This window comes from Protomyctophum bolini (assembly GCF_963924005.1).
Source record: "Protomyctophum bolini genome assembly, chromosome: 14".
Lineage (NCBI taxonomy): Eukaryota > Metazoa > Chordata > Actinopteri > Myctophiformes > Myctophidae > Protomyctophum > Protomyctophum bolini.
Window position 1 is genome coordinate 12,502,119 of NC_137875.1, and position 23,854 is coordinate 12,525,972.

The 23,854-nt window shown below is 43.1% G+C and overlaps 3 protein-coding genes across 8 annotated transcripts in view; 1 reads left to right on the plus strand and 2 right to left on the minus strand.

Moving 5' to 3' along the window:
• Positions 1–3,023, minus strand: ciao2b (cytosolic iron-sulfur assembly component 2B). Its single transcript, XM_080781380.1, has 5 exons — positions 2,748–3,023; positions 1,516–1,593; positions 1,116–1,241; positions 755–800; positions 1–309 (listed from the first exon to the last, which is right to left on the minus strand). The coding sequence occupies exons 1-5, from the start codon at positions 2,871–2,873 to the stop codon at positions 206–208; spliced, it is 480 nt and encodes a 159-aa protein (XP_080637506.1). The 5' UTR covers positions 2,874–3,023; the 3' UTR covers positions 1–205.
• A 3,071-nt stretch (positions 3,024–6,094) lies between these two features.
• LOC308328274 (lamin-B3-like) lies at positions 6,095–14,823 on the plus strand (the record flags this gene model as incomplete). The annotated part of the gene is made up of 12 exons (XM_080782045.1): positions 6,095–6,321; positions 6,723–6,911; positions 7,265–7,421; positions 7,748–7,873; positions 8,995–9,165; positions 9,837–9,962; positions 10,885–11,105; positions 11,543–11,762; positions 12,289–12,396; positions 12,688–12,804; positions 13,523–13,633; positions 14,745–14,823. 12 exons carry the CDS (start codon positions 6,095–6,097, stop codon positions 14,778–14,780), a joined length of 1,809 nt encoding a protein of 602 aa, XP_080638171.1. The 3' UTR covers positions 14,781–14,823.
• A 1,992-nt stretch (positions 14,824–16,815) lies between these two features.
• The window catches only part of washc2c (WASH complex subunit 2C), a 31,319-nt gene continuing 24,280 nt past the window's right edge, over positions 16,816–23,854 (minus strand). For 4 of the 6 annotated variants that reach the window (XM_080781493.1, XM_080781491.1, XM_080781496.1 and 1 more), the window contains 6 exons: positions 23,311–23,370; positions 21,277–21,504; positions 20,604–20,817; positions 19,350–19,780; positions 18,197–19,109; positions 16,816–17,517 (listed from right to left, as the gene is read on the minus strand). In XM_080781493.1, coding sequence (XP_080637619.1) covers positions 17,369–17,517; positions 18,197–19,109; positions 19,350–19,780; positions 20,604–20,817; positions 21,277–21,504; positions 23,311–23,370 — 1,995 coding nt within the window. In that variant the 3' untranslated portion in view covers positions 16,816–17,368. The remainder of the gene's footprint in view (positions 17,518–18,196; positions 19,110–19,349; positions 19,781–20,603; positions 20,818–21,276; positions 21,505–23,310; positions 23,371–23,854) is intronic. The other 2 variants (XM_080781492.1, XM_080781494.1) reach the window with 2 other exon arrangements.

Genomic DNA, 23,854 nt, shown 5'->3' on the forward strand with positions numbered 1-23,854 from the left:
ATGTGGTTATCCTTTATTATGCTTCTGAAACGACGCCATGGGACACAGTAATGCACAGAGACTATAGTTAAAACTGAAGCGGTGAAAACGAGTGGATCCTGGGTTCTCAGAGATGATTGGTTGTTCACCGACGCATTGGTTGTCAGCCATTGGTTGACCATCTCTTGAAGGTAAGAGTTCCCCAGATCTCACTGGCATGCAGTTGTCATTGGTGGTGGTTCGCCGTCAGGCATTGGTTGACCACCTCCAGAAGTTGTGCGTTCTCCAGAGCTGCTGCTACTCTCTCTTTATCTGCCAACTGCTTGTTCACTGAAGAAAGAACACACAACGTGGAGAATTATAATCTAAATGTATATTCAATTAATAATAACAGAATGTAGGGAATTACTATCTACTGCATATCTATCTATTTAGGACGACCGTCGAGCCGATTCCACTCTATGGCTCCGAGACACTAGCCTGGCTCCAGCCCTGAATCACTAGCTGTCGTTCCCTGATGCCATTGCTAGGGACACATGCATCAGTAAGCAGGAACTGGGGATGGCAATGAAGGACCGGGAAGTCTGGCATGGCATTGTGAAATCCATGATCTCGAACCGTGGTCGAAAAATGATGATGATATCTATCTATAAATGCACCAAGTCTCTGTAGGTGTGTATGTCTAACCGCTCCACCGACTTCAAATTCCACACACGCGTTCCACACCCCCACAGGGTGTGTATGCAGTATATAAGAATCATATTGTGTTTCTTACCTGCATCCTCTGTGGCGTGCGTCCCTGGCGTGATGTTTACGTCAATCTGAGGAAGAACCAAACGCACTACTAATGGACAGCAAAGCAAGCATTTACAATTGATTTCAGATTTCCAGACAGCAGGTCTGTGCATTTGATCTTGTGCTGTAACTGATATAAACTCCTAAAAAATGCAGTTGTTTATCCTGTCCTGAACTCTCTGTCCCGATTGGATAAAATCAGTTATTTAACACAACAAAAATACACTTTACTAAACTTTACATAAGTACATAAATGTACCTGTTAGTCTACAGGCTGCACAAGCTTATATTCTGTTAACACACCAATGTGTGTGTACACACACACACACACACACACATACTTTGAACCTGTCCGGCAGGGAGCGTAGCAGCTTGACTTTGATTGACAGGCCAATGAGCGTCGCCATGCTACAGTGCGGGATGGTGGGAGTGAACTCTACATCCACTGAGCCCTCTGTATCATTCACCTGAGAGAGAGAGAGATATGACACAGTACAGCTGTTGTTTATTTGTTAAAAAAAAACTAAATGAAGAGCCCGTTTGTAGTGGGCCAGTGCTGCAGAACCTCTTTCCCCTTTACATTTTTATCCCACGATTATGTATCCCATTTTTCACCCGGTGCCAATTGCCTAAATTGTAATCCTGGGCGCTACTCTCTCTCTGCCAACCTGGGGAGAGGCCCGAACGGAGTGAGCAGGTCGCTAAATTCTTATCACCAGACAGACAGACAGACAGACAGACCTTGACTCTGCATTGCTCCACCACATTCAGTTCTTCCAGAGACAGTGGGTGTTCGGGGTCGTTGATGGATTTGATCAGATGTAATCCAGTTAAAGATGTAAATGCTGACATGACGATGAAACTAGTCAAAGTAATTGATTATTTATTAAAACTGATAATTGAATAAAGACGTCAATTCATAATGTATCCCAATTTTTGGGCATGTCATTATAGGCAAACACAATTAAAACGCAATTACAAGCTCACTATCTGCTATATATTTTCACAATTCTTTAACGCTTCTTGGTTTATTCAAAGAAAGGAAAAAGAATAAACACTACGAAAATAATAAAATATTGCTTCTTGAGGGGACATTACAACAGAGGATATCCTGTCACTAACATGGACTGTTTCCCATAATCCCATTCATAGAAATGCATGCTTCCAAAGTCCAAACTCCAGCACTTGGAAAAAGAATCACCTGCACAGAATTTCTTGACAGAAAGTAGCTGATAACAGGTCTACGCTGGATTTTTATGAAACAAAAGCTTGGCAGTTTGAAAGAGGATAATTCAAGCTTGGCCTAGAGCTGCAATGTTGGTGAGTTTAACTTCGTTTAATACAAGCAGATCGCTAACGCAATTTGGATGAGTAGGGACTGGGAGTCAATGGAGGGTATTGCAACTTTACATCATCCCATTATAAAAGTTGCAAATTGCGGCTAGTATGACACCATGAAGGTTATGATAAACAGACTTCACTTAGGCTACTATTTACTGATTATTACCAGTTATCATTTTTATGAACCAGATTATAGCCAAGAAGAGTCGAGACAACTTATTTTTGTATAACAAGTCTCTATAAAAGACAAACTGCTGCCTGCCACCTATATTCACACCTGACCAGATCGATATAGGCTACTAACTAGCCCCGCAAGCAGAACCCGAATGTAGGGTTCCGAGAGGGGCTAGCTACTAACCTGATCAAATCAATATATCATATCAAATCATTATACACCTGACCATATCAATATAATAGGCTACACAATATACACTTACATTATAACAAGTTATTCCGATCATCGGATCATGTCAATAATATGATATATTGTAAAATAATACAATTACTATAATAATCATTAACATCGTTAACTGATTAGCCATGGCCGCTTTAAAACCAGTACAATAGAATAGCACGCATGCATGCTAGATGATAATAATAACAGATTGTAGTTTGATGATCATAAGAAGGATATCGAATATCTCTCTCTGGTCGATGGGATCGTGCACATCTTCATCTTCGTCATCACCCGTTAGCTGTCTGTCGGCAGAGCGAGAGAAGATGTGAGGGTTGGCGTTGCTCAATTGAGCTTCCATCATCACTATAATATAATAAGTTTTATTTGCACACAATGAAATGTCTCCTGGATTCTCCTGGTCACCACTGATGTAACGTTACTTCACCACTGACTGACTGACTGGATATATAAGTGTGCTCACTGCTCATGTTTACATTACATTACAGGAAACGCTTCCTCAATACGGAAAGCCTTTAGGGTCAAAAATAAATTGTGTGCGTGTGTGTGTGGTAGTTTGTTGTACAAGGTGTGTCCAGCAGATGTCAGTATAGACGCTCATTTGCACCCAGTCTGCCCTACCTGTGCCAAATAAAATATAAATACAGTGCTCGTATTCCTGGAAAAAGTACTCAATTTGTTTTACTTATTAGTTATTAAAGTATCAATACTTCAATGTAGAAATACTCTGTTTTAATACAAATACAAGTCTGTAATTCAAAATGTACCAAAAGAAAAAGTATTACGCAGAATGTCTAATTTCAACAAATCTATTGAAAATAGCAGATCTACAAGTCACATTGTGAGCTTGCAGAGCTGCTGTTTTCAAATCGCTGAAAGGGCTGAAGTGGTTAATGTACGCTTTGTAATAATAATCAAAGTCGCTAGTAACTATAAGTAAATTGAGATTTGCATCAATTTACAATTAGGCATTTAGCAGACGCTCTTAATCCAGAGTTATTTACATTAAGCAAGAACAAAAAAGCATGGGAATACATCACATAAAAAGCATTTATCATGAAACATGCGTAAGCTAAGAAAGTAACAGTGGAATATCTATATAATGAAACTATACATATAAACTATACATGTATACTATACTATGCTATGCTATACATATGTACTATGACGTGCTATGACTACATACAATGCAATATAGTGCTGTCTACATAACATGCTATAAGTGTCTAAGTGGGTAGGGTAAGTGCTATGGGCCATGATGGAGTCTGAAAAGGTGGGTTTTCAGACTACGGCGGAAGATTGGGAGTGCATTCCACAGTTTTGGAGCCAGCATCACATTATGCAATGCAAGCCACTGAAGCCAGGCTGGCTGATGTGCAATGCTTTGTACGTATTTGTACTTTGCTTGAGTATTTCCAATTTCCAATTATTTTACTTCTGCTCCACTAGGCCTACATCTCAGAACCAAAATTTGCACATCTACGTACATTGCAGTATTGATACTGGCTAATAAGACAAATATGCCTTAAAGCATTATACTTTACTATATACTATACTACCCTCTATAACTAAAAATAAATAAATAAAAATACCTTAAATATTGTATTTCTTTAATAAATAGAGAATATTTCACTCAATAGGAACTGCTCCCATCGTAATTGGATTGATTGATTGATTGAAGTATTTATTAATAGTATTGGAGAATTACATATGGGCATATGACATCATCAACTTGGAGCAGGAGCAGTTCCTATTGAGTGAAAGATTCTCTATTTATGAAATAAATAAAATATTTAAGGTGTCATTCATTTATAATTATTTTGTTGTAGAGGGCACTATAATGTTTGGTTTATTTGTCTTATTAGCCAGGGATCCTTTTAAGTAAAACATGTGAGTACTTTTTTCCACCACTGCCCATTCTACATATACTGTGAATAAAATCAATCAATAAATCAATCAGTCAATCTCTTCCACGCACCTGCGTCGCCCTTTAAATGCAGTCTCGTGTTGGTGACGTGTACCCTCTCCATCCATTCACTGTTATCTGCTGATTCTGCGCCTCTATCTGTATCAGCTGAGCTGAGTGTCCTGTGGTCCCTACTCCCCAACCGGCCGCTACAATAATAATACCACAGCGTTTCTGTAGGCTACAACTGTTTCTGTGAGTACATTAAATTCCACATAATATTATCATTTCAGCCGCGGGTTTTGTTTGCGTAAAGGGGCTTCGATTGTTTGGGGTCGTGTTTGTAAACGCGCTCTATTAAGAGTCGACTCTGCTGCTCCAGATTTGCTGTTGCAACAAATTAATATCCATTAACTTGTTATAATATAAAACCGGTTGCGCCGAAATGTTAACTTGCCCTTCGGAGTCTTTGTGCAACGTATTAGTCCGTATTTTCCCAATAAGAGAAGTGTTTTAATCACGTCTGTTTCGGATTCTGTCGAACGCTCCCCATATAGTCCTCAAAGGGCGGCGGTGACTCGAGGGGGAGCTTCCGGTGAAACCCGGAATTACACGCGATGTAAACGGGAAGTAAACGAGAGGGAATAAACTTTGTTCGGCCACAAACGAGATTAAAACTCATACATATTACATAATATGGACTAATACATTGCATAAAGACTCCGACGGCCGAGTTATCTTGGGGGAACCGGTTAAGCACATCATAATCATATATGTTTTTGTACATACACGGAGAAGCCACGGGCTGTACTGGTGACTGTGCACGAAGCATTGGCGGTGCAGGCCAATACTACCGCAGTTACGAAAGTAAAAACTCGATATAAATGCATCTATAATGCGTTATTTGAGTGTCTTTTATCATATCACCAAGGCTAGCGGCGGACTAGAGCACTAGCATGTCGTTTTGGGTTTGATATTCAGCAGAAACTCAGCGTTATTAGTTTAAGTTTTGTGAATTCTGACGTTCTAACCTGTATTTTGTGTGTGAAGTGAACCGCTGCCGGTGTAGGATGTAGCAAGCCAAGCTGTAGCATCATATAGCTCTGGTGGTCCATCCATGGCGTTAGAGTGGTTCTCAACCAGTGGTCAGTCCAGTGGTCCTTGAGGGGTTCTAGGTGGTCCCCAGCTAAATGATGGAGAGTTTGGTAACCATATGGACCCTTATAGGTCTTTAACTGAGTCTTGAGAGCGTGACATGAAGCTCATTAACCATAAAGAGTTAAATTATTTCGCCATTTGAAAATAGCCGATCTACAAGCTCAGTGTTGTGATGCGGCATATTGTGCTTGTAGATCTGCCATTTTCAAAATATTTCTATACATTTGAAAACTTCTGAAACTAAAATGGGACATTCCTCATAATGAGTAGGCTACTTAATACTTTTGGTACATTTTAATGCCAATATATTGTACTTTTTTCTCAAGTAAATGTTTAATTCCGGACTTTAACTTACAACTATTTCTACATTGCAGTATTTATACTTAAACTTAAGTAAGAAATATGAGTAGGCCTACTTTTTTCCACCACTGGTTTTTAACACGTTCTAAAGTGTTTTGTGGTTTCACCGCTTGCAGGTGTAGCACCATCGCCATCTCATCATGGCCTCCTCGCCCTCCTCCACCTCCACCCCGTTCACCTCCAGCGGTCGCTCTTCGCGCTCCGCTCCCCGGTCCTCCGGTGGCCGTGCGTCCTCCCATTCCTCCCCGTCCGGCACCGGGATCAGCCCAGCTCGTCTCTCCCGAGTCCAGGAGAAGGAGGAGCTGCAGCACCTCAACGACCGCCTCGCCAACTACATCCAGCGCTCCATCGAGCTGGAGAGCCAGAGGTGAGATTGATTGAAAACTAGGGTTGTTCCGATCACGTGATCAGAAATCGGGGGGACAATCACCAAAAGAAAAACGTGATTGGGACATCCCTAGTATCAATATTATGTCCATATCATGATATTAGACTGATATTGTCTGATTTTGGATATTGTGATATGGTATAAGGTGGCCTTAAGTCCATCTCAACCTATCAAAATGCGCTAGTAAGTGTGTTTTAGGGGTGAGGCCAAGCAGTAAACATGAATTCTCTGTCTCTAGTGCCCTGTTCTTAGATTGTATTGAATGATGATGTGTGTATTTCTTTACTATGATCTGGCTGCAAACCAATTTCCCGCAAGGGACAATAAAGCGAACCTTGAACCTAGTAGCCTGGAGTGACTAGTTTGTTTTTGCATGTCAGGTCGTCCATGGCGCTGCTCCTCGACGAGACAGAGGAGTCGAAGACCCGGGAGCTGAGCACCGTGCGGCGGCTCTACGAGACGGAGCTGGCCGACGCTCGCAAGTCCCTGGACGAGACGGCAAACGACCGGGCCCGGATGCAGATGGAGGTCGGAAACCTGTCAGAGGAGCTCACCAAGCTCAGAGCCAGGTGAATGTATTAACAGTTTGCAAATGGCACGTTCCATCAATCCATCTTAAACTGCTTATCTAAAGTCGGGTTGCGGGGGCAACAGCTCCAGACTTCCTCTCCACGCGACATTAGTAACTTTCAATGTTCCATGAACTAAACATGGTGAACAACGTTGCGTATCATTAATGTGAAAAGAAAAACTGATTAAAATTAAATAACAGTTTGCAACAAAAAAAGCACATTTGTGTGATTTATACAATACAAATGGTGCTAATGGTTCGAAGAACCGAACCATTTCAACTCCGGTGGCAAAGAGGCCAAAGTCTCTTCACCAAAAATAGCCGATTTACAATGAATTGTTTTTTTCTCAGGAACCAGAAAAAGGAGGGCGACCTGGCTCATGCTCTGACTCAGTGGAGGAATCTGGAGGAAGCGTTCAACCAGAAGGACGCAGACTACAGCACCCAGCTAGCGAAGACCAAGAGGTTGACCACTGACGTTGATGAACTCCAAGCTCAGCAGAAACATGTATGTAATGTATTTTTCTTTTACCAACTTTCCCTAGTGCTGTTAAAGGGTAAGAGCACTTTTGCAGAGGTTGGGTTGTGTACATGCCTGTTCCAAATGTGGACAAGAAAGTAAAAGTAGAAATTGATAATTCAAAATATGCTCCTCATTGACTTACTTTCATTAGCTCACTCTTAACCCCCCCCCCCCCCCCACTCTTTTAGTACATAAAAAAACAAAGATTATTCAAAACCTGAACCTATTGCTAACATTTTTAAAGATGCTTGGTAATAAATAAATAACTAATTTTATTGCGTTACGTGTATTGATTGTGTTACGTGTGTTAGTTGGATGCAGTGTTGGCGGACACCAAGACCCAGATGAACTCTGAGATGCTGAGGCGGGTTGACATTGAGAACCAGATGCAGACCATGAAGGAGCAGCTCGACTTCGAGAGAAACATCGGCAAGGAGGTACGCCTGTCTGTCACCAGTATTACATCATCGACTAATTGCAATTATTTAAGACAATCGCAGTTATTTTTGCATAATCGTCAATTGTTTCCATGTTGAAAAATGTCCATACATTTTCTAAATCTAACTATAAATGGACCAAGTCTGTTTGTCTGTGTGTACTGTTGTAATGCATGTAACTCAAGAAACGTTCGCCCCACCGACTTCAAATTCAACACACGCGTTCCAACCAGTGGCGTGCACAGACATGTGTGCAGGAGCTCAAGTGAAAAGTGCGCGTGGAACCGTCCGGTTGCCTTAATGTGAGATTTATAGATTTTGGGGCATAAATAAATTATCAAGAATTGATCAATGTCACCATGGTCCACATACTGTATACTTCAAAAGGGAACATTGCTGTCCAGAGGGCAAGGGCAGGTGGTGCTCTAGCACCCCCTAGTGTCTATCTGTGCACGCCACTGGTTCCAACCCACCAAAGGCCACCCCAAAAAGGCCTCTGCCCGGGCTCTGGACAGGGCCCCTGTTGGCCAGTTCTGGCATAATTCTGACGTCTGCATAGACTATATTTGGGCATGCTCATTTCTGAATCTACGCCACAGAAAGCTGTCTCCCTCAAATGCGACAATGTAAAACTAGCTGTTGCAGGTATAAAAATAATACAGATTCCGCAACAAAACATGACATTTACCTCAAACTATATGTATCGTTTACAAACTAGCTGTCAGAGATTCCATCCAGTGTGTAATTATTTTCCTGCCGTGCGAGAGGGCAGTTTCGCCGGGCATGGCCGCTGTGTCGGACCTGGGAGTTGGAGTTGTGACTCACGCGTTCTGCAAGTTATCTCCATATTACAGATGGTATGGTTGTCTTGACAAGCAGCAGTTGGTAGGGCCATTCCTATTTAAATTTCTGTCTCACGATGTTTGTAACTCATTGTTTTTCACCCGGTGCCAATTGTAGTGCTGTAATCCTGGGAGCTACTCTCCCTCTGCCAACCTGGGGAGAGCCCTGAACTGGGCTCATGTTTCCTCCTTCAATGCATGAGGAGTGAGCTGGGCCACTTGTGGTAGGACGGGAGGACATTGCAGCATCATCTGATTATTTCCATTGTGTGCGTGCAGGAGATTCACGAGATCCGGCGTAAGCATGAAAGCCGCCTGGTGGAGGTGGATTCAGGAAGGCGTGCAGAGTTTGACACCAAGCTGGCCGAAGCCATGCAGCAGCTCCGCCAGGAGCACGATGTACAGATCGGTCAGTACAAAGAGGAGCTGGAACGCAACTTCAATGCCAAGGTACGAGAGACACGCACACACACACGTGCACAGAAAACGCACGAGCGCAGACGTGCAGGCACATACACACACAGACATAGTACTGTAACTGCCAATGCCAAGGTAAACACACGGCAACGTTAAAGGACAACTTTGTTTGTTTTTCAAACGGGTTCATGTTTTAGGTTGGAGGTGACAAACTGACATATTGAGCCTACAACACACCGTATCTCCCTAGTATCCCCCCCCATCAGATCCCATGATGTTTTGTGGCCACATGTAATTTCCTGGGGTCTAGTAGGACTAAAGTAAATGACATAACATTTTGTCAAATATTGCTAAAACGAAAGCGGCAAATGAAAAAAACACTCATCTCATACTTTCTCTATACAACCTAGAACATGAACCTTGGTGGAAAAAAAAACAAAGTTGTCCTTTAAGAAGTGAAACCTAGGCCAGAGAGTCTGTGTAAAGGAAGACTGACTGTATCATGTCTGTTTCCCTGCTAAAATGATCAATGATCATATGAATCCCATCTTGTCACACACACACAAATGTATTTTAGTTTTGAGTGTTTCAGAAGCAATCATTGATGTGTGTGTGTGTGTGTGTGTGTGTGTGTGTGTGTGTGTGTGTGTGTGTGTGTGTATATATATACTGCATGTTTGCTTCCAACGCTCTGCGTACCGCAGCTGGAGAACGCCCAGCAGACTGCGTTGAGGAAGGGCGATGCCGTCAACGCCACCCAGGATGAGTTGACCACAACCAAGGTCCGCGTGGAGACCCTCAGCACACAGCTGCAGCTCTACCAGAAAGAGGTTGGTAGCCTAAACCAGGATAGGCGGAAATAGTTGTAAATCTGGGACATTATTTGTATGCAAAACATCATACTAGTGCACGGCGCACGCTACATTAGACTTAGTAGCTCAGCCAAAGTATTTCAATTTTCCTGTTTTTCAAAACTGCATCATTTTAGAAATGTTTTTATAGAGCAGGGGTGCCCAAAAGGTAGACCGTGATCTACCAGTAGATCACATGACATGCCCCTAAAAAAACGTATTAAAAAAACATATATTTTTGGCATCTGCCACTTGAATTAAGGTGACTTGATTCATTGATCAAAAAGGGCCTGTCAGCTCAAACCCACAAAGCAATATTTTGTTTTCAAGAGTGTTGCTGTGCACACGTGTTCGTAGCATTACGTATTAAATACAAAAAACTATCTATTCCATTTCTCCATTTCAAGTGCATTTGACTTAAATGTAACACCAGTATGTATAAATATGGAATATAATTTTCCATATTCAAACTATTTTCAGCAATGGTATAATCTTTTTTCAGTAGGTCTTGTTGAGACAGGCATTTTCAAAGTAGCTCTCAGGTCAAAGTGTGGGCACCCCTGCAGTAGAGATACTTGGGTTGTAAATGCATTTTAAAATGTGTGACTCATCGTACCCGGACGTTATGTGGGAACGCCTACCGATTGGCAAAACAACTTTCTGGCCTTGACAGCCAATGCATTCAAACAGAAAAGTCCTATCTGACTGCATTTAAATGTCCTTCAACGTTAAACTCACTTTGCCACTCACTTTATGCATGCGCATACCCTCTATTATCCGTGAGTACTTGCATTGGAAAAACGGGGGGGTAGGAGTTTAATACTTTATCCTACTCCTTTTTGGACATTGATTTCTTTATTTTGACGTTTGAAATGCAACTCATCCATTCTTCTGTGTGCAGAAAGCGTCCCTGGAGGGCCGGGTCCAGGACTTAGAGCGGGTCCTGGACAGAGAGAGGGAGCTGTGGAGCCAGAGGCTGGCCCAGAAGGAACAGGACATGCAGGGCATGCAGGCCAAGATGCTCCGCCAGCTGGAAGACTACGAGAGCCTGCTGGACGTCAAGCTGGCGCTGGACATGGAGATCAACGCCTACCGCAAGATGTTGGAGGGAGAGGAGCAGAGGTAATGACCTCTGACCCTGGAGGGAGAGGAGCTGAAGTAATGATCTTTAACCCTAAGCCAACTTCGAATAGCCAGAATCTCGGGTATTAGAACACTTGCTCGCTCGCACTCAATTGCTCCAGCCTGGCGATGTGGTGAAATTGGTGACCTGCCGAAATATGTGACCATCTTGACAAACAAAATCAAAACTAGGCTATGATGACTAAAACTAGGACTAAACATAACATACTGCCAAGAAAATGGCCGCTCTACAACGTGTCGCTGGAGACTTTTTTTTGCTGAGTGTGCGTGGGAGTCGATGGTCGCTGATGGGGCTTTTGTTTTACAGGTTAGGGTTAAGTTGGGCATAGTTTTTGTGAGGTTAGGGTTGGTTGTCTCTCTCAGAAAAGGGCAGATCTACTGTACAAGCTCACATGACACGTTCCCATGTCTTACAGACTGCAGCTGTCGCCGAGCCCCGCCCAGCACTCGGCGGTGGCGCGGACACACGCCCATGGTGCGCGTAGGTTGAAGGGGAAGAAACGCAAGATGGAGGAATCTAGCGGTGGTGCGCCAGCCTACAAGATGTCCACCAACTCCACGGCCTGCGGTCCCGTCAGTATCGATGACGTCGACGTGGAAGGCAACTACGTCGTACTGAGGAACAACTCTGACACAGTAAGATGCTCTGTCAACTGTTGTGTGGATTTTGCGCCATATGGTTACAACTAGCGATGCGCCAATGTATTGACCACATATCTGTATCTGATATTTTGCCGTTTGTATGTGCAAATAAAACTGACATTAACCGATGGCAGTAGCCAATCTTTATCTGTTGTTGATAAGTATAAATTTTTGCATTGGCTACGTTGGTGTGCATTTGTTTCCCCTGGCACAAAAGGGGGAAAAAATCTGTATACTTGTCGGCATCTGCTAAATTGTTGTCTGTATTGGCCAAGAATTTCCATATCGGTGCAACCATACTGCTAAATTGATATTTTAAACATCTGTATTGGCCAAGAATTTCCATATCGGTGCAACCATACGAAAGTTGGAACTAGGGATGCGACATCTCGGCTACCTGGTCTCTGATTATGAATGTTTAAACGTTACAAACCTTGTTTTTAGAAAATAAGTAATGTATTGGGTTCAATTTTGTCTAGTTGGTTTGTGTTAACCCCTAGTCGCCTGCTGACATTTCCAGGAGCAGCCACTAGGGGGATGGGTGGTCAGAAGGACTCACCCCAGCTTGGCAAATGTGTCCTTCCACATCCCTCCTTCCTGTGTCCTGCACGGAGGCCAGACGCTCACTGTAAGTTCTACTGTACATTCTACTGTACATCATTGTACTGACACTCACTGTACATTCTACTGTACTGATGCTCAGAGTAGTCTCTTCTAAGTTCTAACCCAGTGGTTTTCAACTCTTTTCATATCAAGGTCTATTATTTTTGTCCACAATTCCATGCTGTATTGATGTTGGTACCATAAGAGTCCTAACAGGCTAACATTGGTCACATTATCTAATTGCGTGGACATCTTGCAAATTAAGTAAAGTTAAGAGTAAAGTGTGTGTGTGTGTGTGTGTGTGTGTGTGTGTCAGATCTGGGCAGCAGATGCAGAGGTGGAGACTGACCTTGGGAACATGGTCATGCAGGGTCACACAAGCTGGGGTCCAGTCACTGATGTAAGGGTGATCCTCCTCACCCCTGACCAGGAGGTAAGGTTAAAACGTTCACTTCATCCTTTTTGCAAAAAATATATATGTTAATGACGTTTAGAAGATTTAACACTTTCCTGGGGGTCTTTGTGGTTTTAGATATTTTAGCAGTGAACCCAGTGTCTCTGATGTCATGGACACTGGGCTCACTTCCTTCCTGGACTACATGTTGTCTCAGTAAGGCAGCCCTCTCCCTATCCACAAGGAGGAGCAGTGCACCAAAGCATTATGGGAATTGTAGTCCAGGAAGGAAGTGAGCCCAGTGTTTATCAGACACTGGGCTCACTGCTAAAATATCTAAAACTATAATTGCACACTTTTGAGCTGCAATGAAGAGGAAAACATGCCTCAACAGTGACATCTGCTGGCAAATCCCTAAGTCATAAGGATTTGTGGAGTTTTACCACACATACCACAGGCAAATCAGAGCACTTGTTTGAGCCAGAAAACTACAGAAAATCTACTAAATGTTTTTAGGGTGCAATTAAGCTCAGAAAACAAACCAAAAAGAAATTACCAAAACTTTTTATGTCACAATCTCTTAAGTCCTATTATTTGTCACATACATTGCTGTATGCAAACTTTGTTCTCCGCATTTCACATCTCTTGGCGCAGTGAGCCGCAGCCACAACACGCTCGGCAATCATTTGTAGTCTATCTAACCTAATATGTTAAAAACAAACCCGGATCGTATCTGCCCTTCTCTGCTGACATGCAGGAGACAGCGGAGCGCCATGTGGTGTGTGTCCAGGCGACGGGTGACGAGGAAACCGGCATGTTCCACGAGGAGTACATGGAGGGGCATGATGTACAGCGTTTAAGGAGACCGGTAAGCACTATGCATACATTACCACTGTGCTCTGCTCTGATATCCACTCGGATCAACAATACTGTAAAAGTAGTGGGGCGCACTCAAAGTGGCAAGAGTGAGTTGGGGAAGAGACAGCGGAGACGGCGCTTGTTTCACCTGACAAATATGACTGATCATTTCTTGTTTATTATTTGTTACAGTACATGGCAGATAAACGTTTCAGCTATCCAGCAAGTAAATAATAATGTCAACGCACTCTTGCAACTCTGAATGCGACCCATTACATTTATTAAGGCATGCACATAAAGCCACCCAAACGTAAACACATTGGGCATAAACTAATCTCTAAAGCCAGACTTGTCTCTTCCACGATGTTCGAATGCTACGTTTGTAGTTCCGCCCCGTAAAAGAGAAACTCATCTGCTCTTGAGATCAGAAGTATTATGCAAACAAGAACAGTGCGGCATTCACAAATATATGGCCGGGGAGATGGCACAGGACATCCATTTTATTTTGTACTCCTTATCGGAGCTTCCGAAGTAGACTGTTAGGCGGAAGCGTTTGAAAATTGTGGAAGTTGTATCTCGAGACTATAGGCATCAACAACAGACGGTGGTTGTTGGCAATTGAAATGTTGACTAGTTTCCACTGTTTACCGTCCCCTGCTGCGTGCTGTGAAGCCAAAGAAAAGGAAATCAATCTGTGACGCGTGTTCTGTGTCTTGAGGTTAGTGCAGGGGGACAAGCAAGCACTCTGCTGTAGTATGATAGGCGAGGAGGACTGGACTTCCTGCCTTGTGTATGCATACGAGCTGCTGGGCTTTGCTTAATTGTCTATTCACAGCATGCATTGCCCCCTTCCCCCTCAAGTGTAATAGATTTTTGAAAAATGTCAACAGAACTAACTCATTCCCTGTGGTTTTATTATCTTACATTCCATGAATTATTTTTGTTTCCCACAATAACCCCCCCCCCCCCCCCCCCCATGCTGTGCTGCCTGTGCTATTTTAATGGTCATTGCTTGTCAATCAGTCCATGTTGGTGTTTATTTAGTTTTAGTCAGTCTTTTTGAGTAACATTCCAGTTCAAACGTTTTAAATCGACGTGTCTAATGTGTTGTCTTTTTCTAGGATTCATCTGCAGAGGCGAGCTGTGCCATTATGTAATATTACCTGGACCCCCTTCCACCTCGCACTGAATCTTTGTACCTGGACGGGCTGCCTTTAGCTTTGGAACTTTTTATTCCTTGTGTGTGAACATAATATTATACAATTTTAATGGATGTTGTTGGTTTGCATAATAAAGATTTTTCTAACGCAAATTCTGTTCATTCATCCATTGTCTTGCTGCTTCATTGGAACTGCAGAGGTGTAACGGATTTAGTGGCATCTTTGTGAAAAAGATTAGTTCTAAATGGATCCATTTAGAGCTACAACCATGGAGGTTTGGAACAGGTGGCTGTACTCTAAACGCAAAATGTCCTGTTTCACAAGTTTTTAAATGTATAAGAATCATAATGAAAATGGCAGATTTACAAGCTCACAATGTGTCGCATCATGACACATTATAGCTTGTAGATCGGCTATTGTCAAATCAATGGCCAAAATATATACATGTAGGGCTGAAGAAATTCCTTTAAAGAGGGAGTGCCACAATTTTTCTATGAGGTGACAGTACTTCATTAGACAGCTTGGAGTCGTTATGTGCAATGGTGCATTAACTTTGTTAGGGTTTCTTCCTGGAGGCTGAACCCTTGACAGACCTGATCATGTTTTAGGGTGGAAAAATATCACGGCACTCCATCTTTAAAGGGATTGTCCAGAAATATAGTGGTTACAACTGTATTAATTGAGTGCCGTGGTGAGTTCTGCTCTGGTTTTGGATCTGTCATTGTAGGGGCTAGCGCCCCTAAAGAAGTCTTTGATTATGCAGGGGTTTTATTTGAATTTGTGGTGAAATTGTGGGAATTTGCTAACCAATCCATTTAAAAAGGTGATTTTACTAAACCCTATGGTATTGCTTCTCAAAGTGGGGTCCAGGGACCCCCAGCAGTCTTTCAATGGGTTCCAATTATCCATATTCAGACCGCAGCCATCTTGCCAGCAAGGTGAGAGCCCATTCATCCAAACAAAGTCCTCTAATTATATTATACGTCAATCACCAAGTAGCAGCTGTAGGAAAAGCTTGAATTAAATAAAATCTACACTGATATCCAAGCTGCACACTGACTACTTTACATTGCATCAGTGTGATCATGAAGAGATTATCTTTTTGCAGAAATGCGAGGGGTGTACTCACTTTTGGTGATTGGTGGCTCTGGATAACCGGTTCTTCATAATATGCCTATGAACGAACAAACATTGGCTTGTGATTGGCTGAGCAAAGTACACATTGAAGATAAAAGTAAGGGTGCAAATTGTGATTGGCCAGAATGAGATGCATGTTGCTGTATAAGAGGCGAGCGCCCCTCACTTTACACAGGTGTGATTTTTTGTATTTAAAAAACTGGGAAAATGGCCGACAAAGAGCTTGTAGATCTATTCACTATTGTGCGACACTTTCATAATGAAGATATTAATTTACAAAATACAATGTATGCTGTAATATGAATAACAAGTAATTCGATATTTAATAGTATAACAAATTATGCTTTTATAATGGTGTAGTAAAATATACTTTATCGTCTCTTTCAAATAAACCTTGTATGTCCGAAACCATTCCTTTCATGAGAAACATTCTAAAATATTGAAAATAGCACAATTACAAGCTCACAACGCATCGCAATGTGACACGCTGTGACCTTGTAGATCTGCTATATTCACTAAAAAGTTTAACTAGAAATGTCGCAATTTTGGAAAAATTGCAAAGCGTGGTTGCCACAATCGCTTATATAGGCCCCTCCCACACATTTTTGCTAGCCAATTAGAATGTCACGTCACCCCTGTGATCATGTAAGTAATTTGGAGGGGATTTATCCCCCCAAAAAAACATTTTTCTGCAACAAACGGTTACACTTTTTGCATTTGCTGTGCAAATATACAATGGATCTCTTAGCAAAATACAAGCACACGATTCCTGATGAAGCCGGTCGCTTTGACATATGGCTCGAGTGTAGGAGGAGTAGCGCAGCAAAGTATCCTCATTTACAATAGTCTGGTTGCGCTGTTAGGGCAACCACACTAAATAACCACACGTTTCAGATATGATAAAATATGTTTCTTTTCTTTTTACTTAAAAACAAATTTCCTTTTCATCACAGCCAAGTTAAGAAATGGATGAATCATTAATAAAAACGTTCTTGAAATGCCTAACTGGGTAATTAAACATTATGGATCAATCATAGCGACATGATATTATGGCACAGAACCAAAGACATGGAATCTCAGAATGGCAAAGCCAAAAAGGACTAACAAAAAGCATAATGAAACAAATCATTTACCGTATATCATACTGTCTGCAGGCCTCGAGGGTAAGCATATAGAATGCTTATAAAGTGCTATCATGTATATTAAATTAAGACAGTACATAACTGCTCTATATTCTGTTATTCTTGAGATGATTTTTTTTTGGAAGCTGATCGAAATCACTTTCATTCATTTGCTCCTTTTAATTTTTCCTTGCAAGAATAAGCCACAGTATTTCATATAAATATTATATCAACAGTGTTATCCTCGGTCCTTCAGATCCTTCTGTCTTTGAAATGACAAAAAATAGCATTTTGATGCACGATAATTGTACACAACGGGAGAATGCTTCAGTTCCCGCCAAGCGCGTTCAGCGGATCGTCGAATATGTTGGCCGGAGGAGGATCCTCGGCCGTGCTCGTGTCCTGCGATGATGATGTTGGGGTTTTCCTGGACTTGCTGGGAGCCTTTGTCACGGGTTTTACCGAGAAGATATCATCTTTGGAGACAAAATTAACATGAAATAGTCTGTTAACCCATTTTGGGAGGGAACCCCTTTTGGTGTTTTAAAGTATTATTGTTATGCTTTAGCTAATGAAAAATAGCAGATCTACAAGCTCATAGCGCGGCACCGAGTGCCGCTACGAGCTTGTAGGTCTGCTATTTCTTTTAAATCGTGGAGGTCCTTGACACGAAATATTTTGAGAACCACTGACATAGAAACATGGGTTTTTCAGAAAACTGTCCGGATTTAGAAGACATTTGTAGAATCGATGTTAATTTAATTCTGAGTGTACAAATGGAACCAAATGTACCCGTTAGCGTCCTCTCAGAGTTACAGACCCATAAGGGTCCATTTGGTTCTTAACTATCATTTAGCTGGGGACCACCTGGAACTCCCTCAAGGACAACCTAGGGTTCCCCGGACCCCACTTTGGGAACCACTGGGTTAGCATGCATAAATAGAAATGGCCAAAACTGCCTAGAGATAATGTCACTGGTAGAATCAGGGTTCTGACCACAGCCTTCCTCTGAGACGCAGAGTTGAGTAGACAGAATGGGTAAGAGTGTCCTTTGACTGACTATGGCTGGATTGCCGAAACGTTTGTATTCAAATCTAAGGCATAATATGGAGAAACAATATTTAAAAGCGACCCTTCACTTGTACTTGTACTTACCCATGTCGTCGTCGAATATCGACTTGGTCTCCATCTTCTTCTTGGACTTGTCTTTTGGTTTTGCGCTGGGCGTCAGGTCAGCAAAGATGTCAACGTTGTCGTCGAACAGGCTGGCGTCGAGGGACTGAGCGGTCTGCTTCTTATCGAACAGGCTGGCGTCAGTCTGCTTCGTATCGAACAGGCTGGCGTCCTGAGCGGTCTGCTTCTTATCGAACAGGCTGGCGTCAGTCTGCTTCGTATCGAACAGGCTGGCGTCCTGAGCGGTCTGCTTCTTATCGAACAGGCTGGCGTCAGTCTGCTTCGTATCGAACAGGCTGGCGTCCTGAGCGGTCTGCTTCGTATCGAACAGGCTGGCGTCCGTCTGCTTCTTATCGAACAGGCTGGCGTCAGTCTGCTTCTTATCGAACAGGCTGGCGTCCTGAGCGGTCTGCTTCTTATCGAACAGGCTGGCGTCAGTCTGCTTCTTATCGAACAGACTGGCGTCAGTCTGCTTCTTATCGAACAGGCTGGCGTCAGTCTGCTTCTTATCGAACAGGCTGGCATCCTGAACGGTCTGCTTCTTATCGAACAGGCTGGCGTCCTGAGCGGTCTGCTTCTTATCGAACAGGCTGGCGTCCTGAGCGGTCTGCTTCTTATCGAACAGGCTGGCATCCTGAGCGGTCTGCTTCTTATCGAACAGGCTGGCGTCCTGAGCGGTCTGCTTCTTATCGAACAGGCTGGCATCCTGAGCGGTCTGCTTCGTATCGAACAGGCTGGCGTCAGTCTGCTTCTTATCGAACAGGCTGGCGTCAGTCTGCTTCTTATCGAACAGGCTGGCGTCCTGAGCGGTCTGCTTCGTATCGAACAGGCTGGCGTCGTCCAGGGACTGAGCGCTCTGCTTCTTGGGAGCTTTAGGCACCGAGGTAACTTCATCCTGGGGGACAAAACACACAATAATCCAAAACACTTCTTGATTAGTCTGTTTTAAACATGTGTGTCAAAAGGTTAGCACCAAAATAACAAAATAACAAGTACTATTTAAACTAAAATGGATTATTTGTTATAATCGATTAAATGGATTAGTCCTATTAACAGTTAAAGTGTAGGGTTAGGAGCTACGTTTGGTAACTCTGTTATTTATGGGGTCCTTTTTTGGGGAGAATCACTGCCCTACCTGGAAGATGTCTGGTTGGGTCAGAGCAGCGCTGTGCTTGGCTTCTTTGTTGAGCGTGAGCGCCGGGGCCCCGAAGATGTCGTCATCGTCTTCCTCCAGGAAGGACGACGAGGCCTTGGCCTTCTTCACCGTCGACCTCGGCTTGACCTTCCGGAAGAGATCGCCCTTGCCGTGGTCATCGAAGATGGACGGAAGCGCACTCGTCTCAGTCTTCGACTGCTGCGTCGCCACGGGTTTCTTGGCTGCGGTTCGGGAAGCGGGCCTGGCGTGGTTAGTGGCAGGCGTGGAGCCAAACAGACCGTCGGAGGCGAACAGGTCGTCCGGTTGGGGCGGAGGCGTGGCCTTGTGGTTGCTCCCCGTAGAAGAAGGCTTCTGTCCAGAGTGTGTGGACACTGGCAACGTGAGGACAGACGGTCTGGCTGGAGCAGCTACTGTTGGGTTGGCACAATCATGGCATTTAGTTGATTTATTCTCCTCACAAAAAGTTTGGATAGTAATTACTATTGTATTTTATATCATTTATATCGTCGATTAGTCACCTTTACAAACGAGGTATAACGTAGGTAAGTATTGTGCAATTGTGGAATGAGTAACACAGCTAAACATGTGCTAATTTAAAATCACCCAAAATGTACTTCTGGTAATCATTCTCGTTTTGGGCAACCTGCCAGCAGGCGTCTGCTCCTGGCAAAAAGGTGCAAACATTTTGAGGAGTTTACTTGGTGATTAACGATTCATGTGTAGCGGTTTTTGTCTTTGAATATTTGGATTTTATGTTTGTCTTTTATCCGATCTAGCGTGCACTGCAGATCATCTATTTCTGCAATGATTATGAAAATTTTTTACTGCGTTTGACTCAAATAATTGCAATCAGGGGATTATTATTGTGGTCTCGGGTTTGTAAAACCGTTACTTTTCAGGATTCAAATTCCCATGAGAGAAGATTCTTACGGCTCTAGCAGTGATTCTCAACCTGTTTAAATTCAAGGACCCCCTGTTTGACATGCATTAGTCTACGGACCCCCATTTAATGGCATGTCTATCTCTGGGACCCACAATTTATATTGTAAAATCAATGTTAATTTAACAGTGTACAAACATTTTGTACACTTTCAGAGTTACAGGCCCATAATGGTCCATTTGGTTACAAACTATAATTTAGCCGGGGGCCCCCTGGAACTCCCTCAAGGACCCCCCGGACCCCACTTTGGGAACCACTGCATTAGAATATGGAGATAAGAGGTTCCTGCCCACCTGGAGGTTGAGATGGCAGGGCGGTGTCAGCTAGAGTTGGACGGACAGCGGGCTGGACCTGAGGAGACGAGGCCATGGGGGACAGAGAGGGGACGCGTCTGTCCTCGTCCAGGCCCAGGGTGTCCTCCTGCACGTCCTCCCCCGACGTCTGCACAGCCTGCTGCCTCGCTGCTCTGGACTGGGGCCTCCGGCGCACCGAGCCTTTGGCACGACTCTGCCAGGACACAGAGAGAGAGAGAGAGAGAGAGAGAGAGAGAGAGAAAAAAAATAATATGTAAGTAATAATTTGGGGACCCCCTCCCCCCCGGGTGATCACTGGTATAACCCATTTTGGGTGGGAAGCCCTTTTGGTGTTGAAAAATGGCAGATTTCATATTCAGATTTCAATGGCAGAGTTCATAGCGCACCACTCGGTGGCGCGCTATGAACTTGTAGGTCTGATTATATTGATAAATCGGGAAAATGAGGTGCAAATCTTTGAATATATATTCTTTCAGAGCAAACTTTTTTTTGCTTCTGGTGGGGTTCCTGGAACAACATATTTTCAGATGGGAGTCCGTGGCCAAATACAGATAATTCTGGGGGTCCTTGGCATGAAAAAGGTTGAGCACCACTGACATAAACACAGGTTTTTCAGAAAACCTTTAGGCTTGCCAGCTCCTCCCCGACCCACCTTGTTGGCGCTCTGCAGCGCAGCGACCTGGACCGGGCTCTCGAAGCCGGTGCCTCCCTCCCTGCCGTCCGTCTGGGGGGTCTTCACGGGGGTCGTGGGGCTGGGGGTCAAGCTGGAGCTGGACACCCCGGAGGAAGAGCCCGCCGTGGCCGGGCCCGGAAGCACGCCGACGGCCCCACGAGGCACGGCGCCGGGCAGTAAGGCAGCGGGGTTGATCACCAGGTTGGCCTGGATGGGGAAAAGGAAACAAAACACCTCAGTGAAATATGGCCACTGTATAACTTCATTATCCACACAATAATGAATATACTCTCGTATGCAGGCATGCACTGGAGAGAAGAGGAACGACAGTCAGAAGGAGTAAGACAGAATATGTGTGCGTGAACAAGAGAGAGAGGACAGTGGAACAGTGAGGATGTACCGTAAGGAGTAGAATGTAGTGAAGGTTAAATACCTGTGGTCAACTATCTTAACACATTTTGGGCGGGAAACCCTTTTGGTGTTAAGCATTATGTCATGCTTTAGCTATTGAAAAATATTAATATTTTTGAAAAATCGTGAAAATGTGGTGCATCTTTGAATATATATTATTTTAGAGCGAACGTTTTTCACTAAAATCTTTGCTTCTGGGGGGGGACGACGACGACGACACAACATATTTTCAGATGGGGGTCGACGGCCAATTACATATCATTTTTGAGGGTCCTTGGTCATGAAAATGTTTGACTGACATAAAAACAGAAGACATTCGTAGAATGGTCCTCAGGTCAGTGTGGAAGAGAGGTGAAGAAGAGAGTGCAGGCAGGGTGGAACAGATGGAGGAAAGTGTCTGTAGTGATTTGTGACAGAAGGGTGCCAGCCAGAGTGAGAGTGAACATGTAATAGGACGGTAGTGAGACATACTGTAAAGGCTTGGAAGCAAAACGGTGGCACTGACGGAAAGAAAAGGAGGCAGAGTTGGTAGAATTCACCCTTTGTCAAGTCCCGCCTTGTTCAACATAAACCCGCCACAAAGCAGAAAGAGCCTGCTGGTTAGTCAGTCAGGGTAATCAGAAGTTTGCCAAATGGTGAATTGAGGCCGCCACGATTCTCATTAGTAGTGACAATATCAGAAATGACTACATTAGAGTAGACGATTAGCCAAGGTTAGAAGGTTGGGGGATGAAACAAGAGAGGAGATCTCAGGAGAGGTTGAGATGGTTTTAGCACAGAGGAGGGATGAGAGGAGGATGCTGAAGATGGAGCTGGCAGGTAAGAGGAGAGGAAGGCATTGATCCTCATCCTTTACATACTAACTACATGGATAACAACTAAGGAAAGCTGATCTTTACAGTGTTGATTTCGTCGACTAACACTATGACGATTTTATTTTTTTCACTGACAAAAACTAAATAAAAACAAATACAAACTAGACTTAAGTTATGGAGGGACTAGCGGGTAAGAGATCCAGTAGAACTAAAAGACGAGTCATTTGATTGTGTGCAGGACAGGTGTCACTCTCCGAACATAAGTGTGAGCTTGTAGATCTGCTATTCTCGGCACACAGCAGAGTATAAATCAGACATTTCAACGCCATCACGGAGGGCCAAAATAAATTTTAGTCGACTAAATCAACTGTAGATTTAGTCAACTAAAATCTCGTTATTATTAAGACAACTAAAACATTTCAGGTGACTAAAATATGACTAAAACTAAAGACTATGATTAAAACTACATACAAATTAGCTGTCTAAGTCTGGCATAAATCACATGAACAAAAAGAGCATTGTTAACCCATTCTGTTTTTTTAAGCATTGTGTTATACCTTAACTATTGAAAAATAGCAGATATAAAGAATAGACCTCAGGTCTAAAATGGGTTAAGTAGAATTACAGCCGTGCTGTCCTGTGTGTACATGTTGAGGGAGTCCACAGAACCGTTGCTTCAACAGAGAGAGCTACAAGGTGTAAACGTGCAGAGGAAACATAGTAGGAAATATCAAAGTCTTTTCAGATGGAATAAAAGCAGAGAATGCTAAAAAAAACAACACGTTACTTGGAGTTTTCCAATCCTTGATGAGGGCTCTTTAGATTTTACAGAGCTTGCTGCAGGCTTCTGTGCAGTTAAATAACAACATAACAGGTTCAGAATTACATTGTCTAGTAACATCATTTTTTAAGCATAATATGCAAAATAAATATAATTAATAGCTTTCTCTTGATCAAAATGTCATAACCATACATACATGCCATATATTGTATATCGTTGCTGTCCGGCAACGACCAGCTATCTCTCATTATTCAACTTATTATTTTTTATGAATCAGTGATATTGAACACCATTTACATCGGTGTGTAGGTTTTACAAATATCTTACCAATAAAAAGCATTAAAAAAGCACTTCTGACTAAACCTCCTAACTCCATTGGATCCTCAAACTGTCCGACCAACCACCCAACTCTAACTTGTGGAGTTAACTGGTTTGTCCCCCATTGATTAGGATGACAAAGTCAGACAGGGAAAAACCCTATATCCACATTAATGGTCAAAAACCTCCTAACTCCACTTGAGCTGTATTTGGGTAAGGTTATCATATAAGG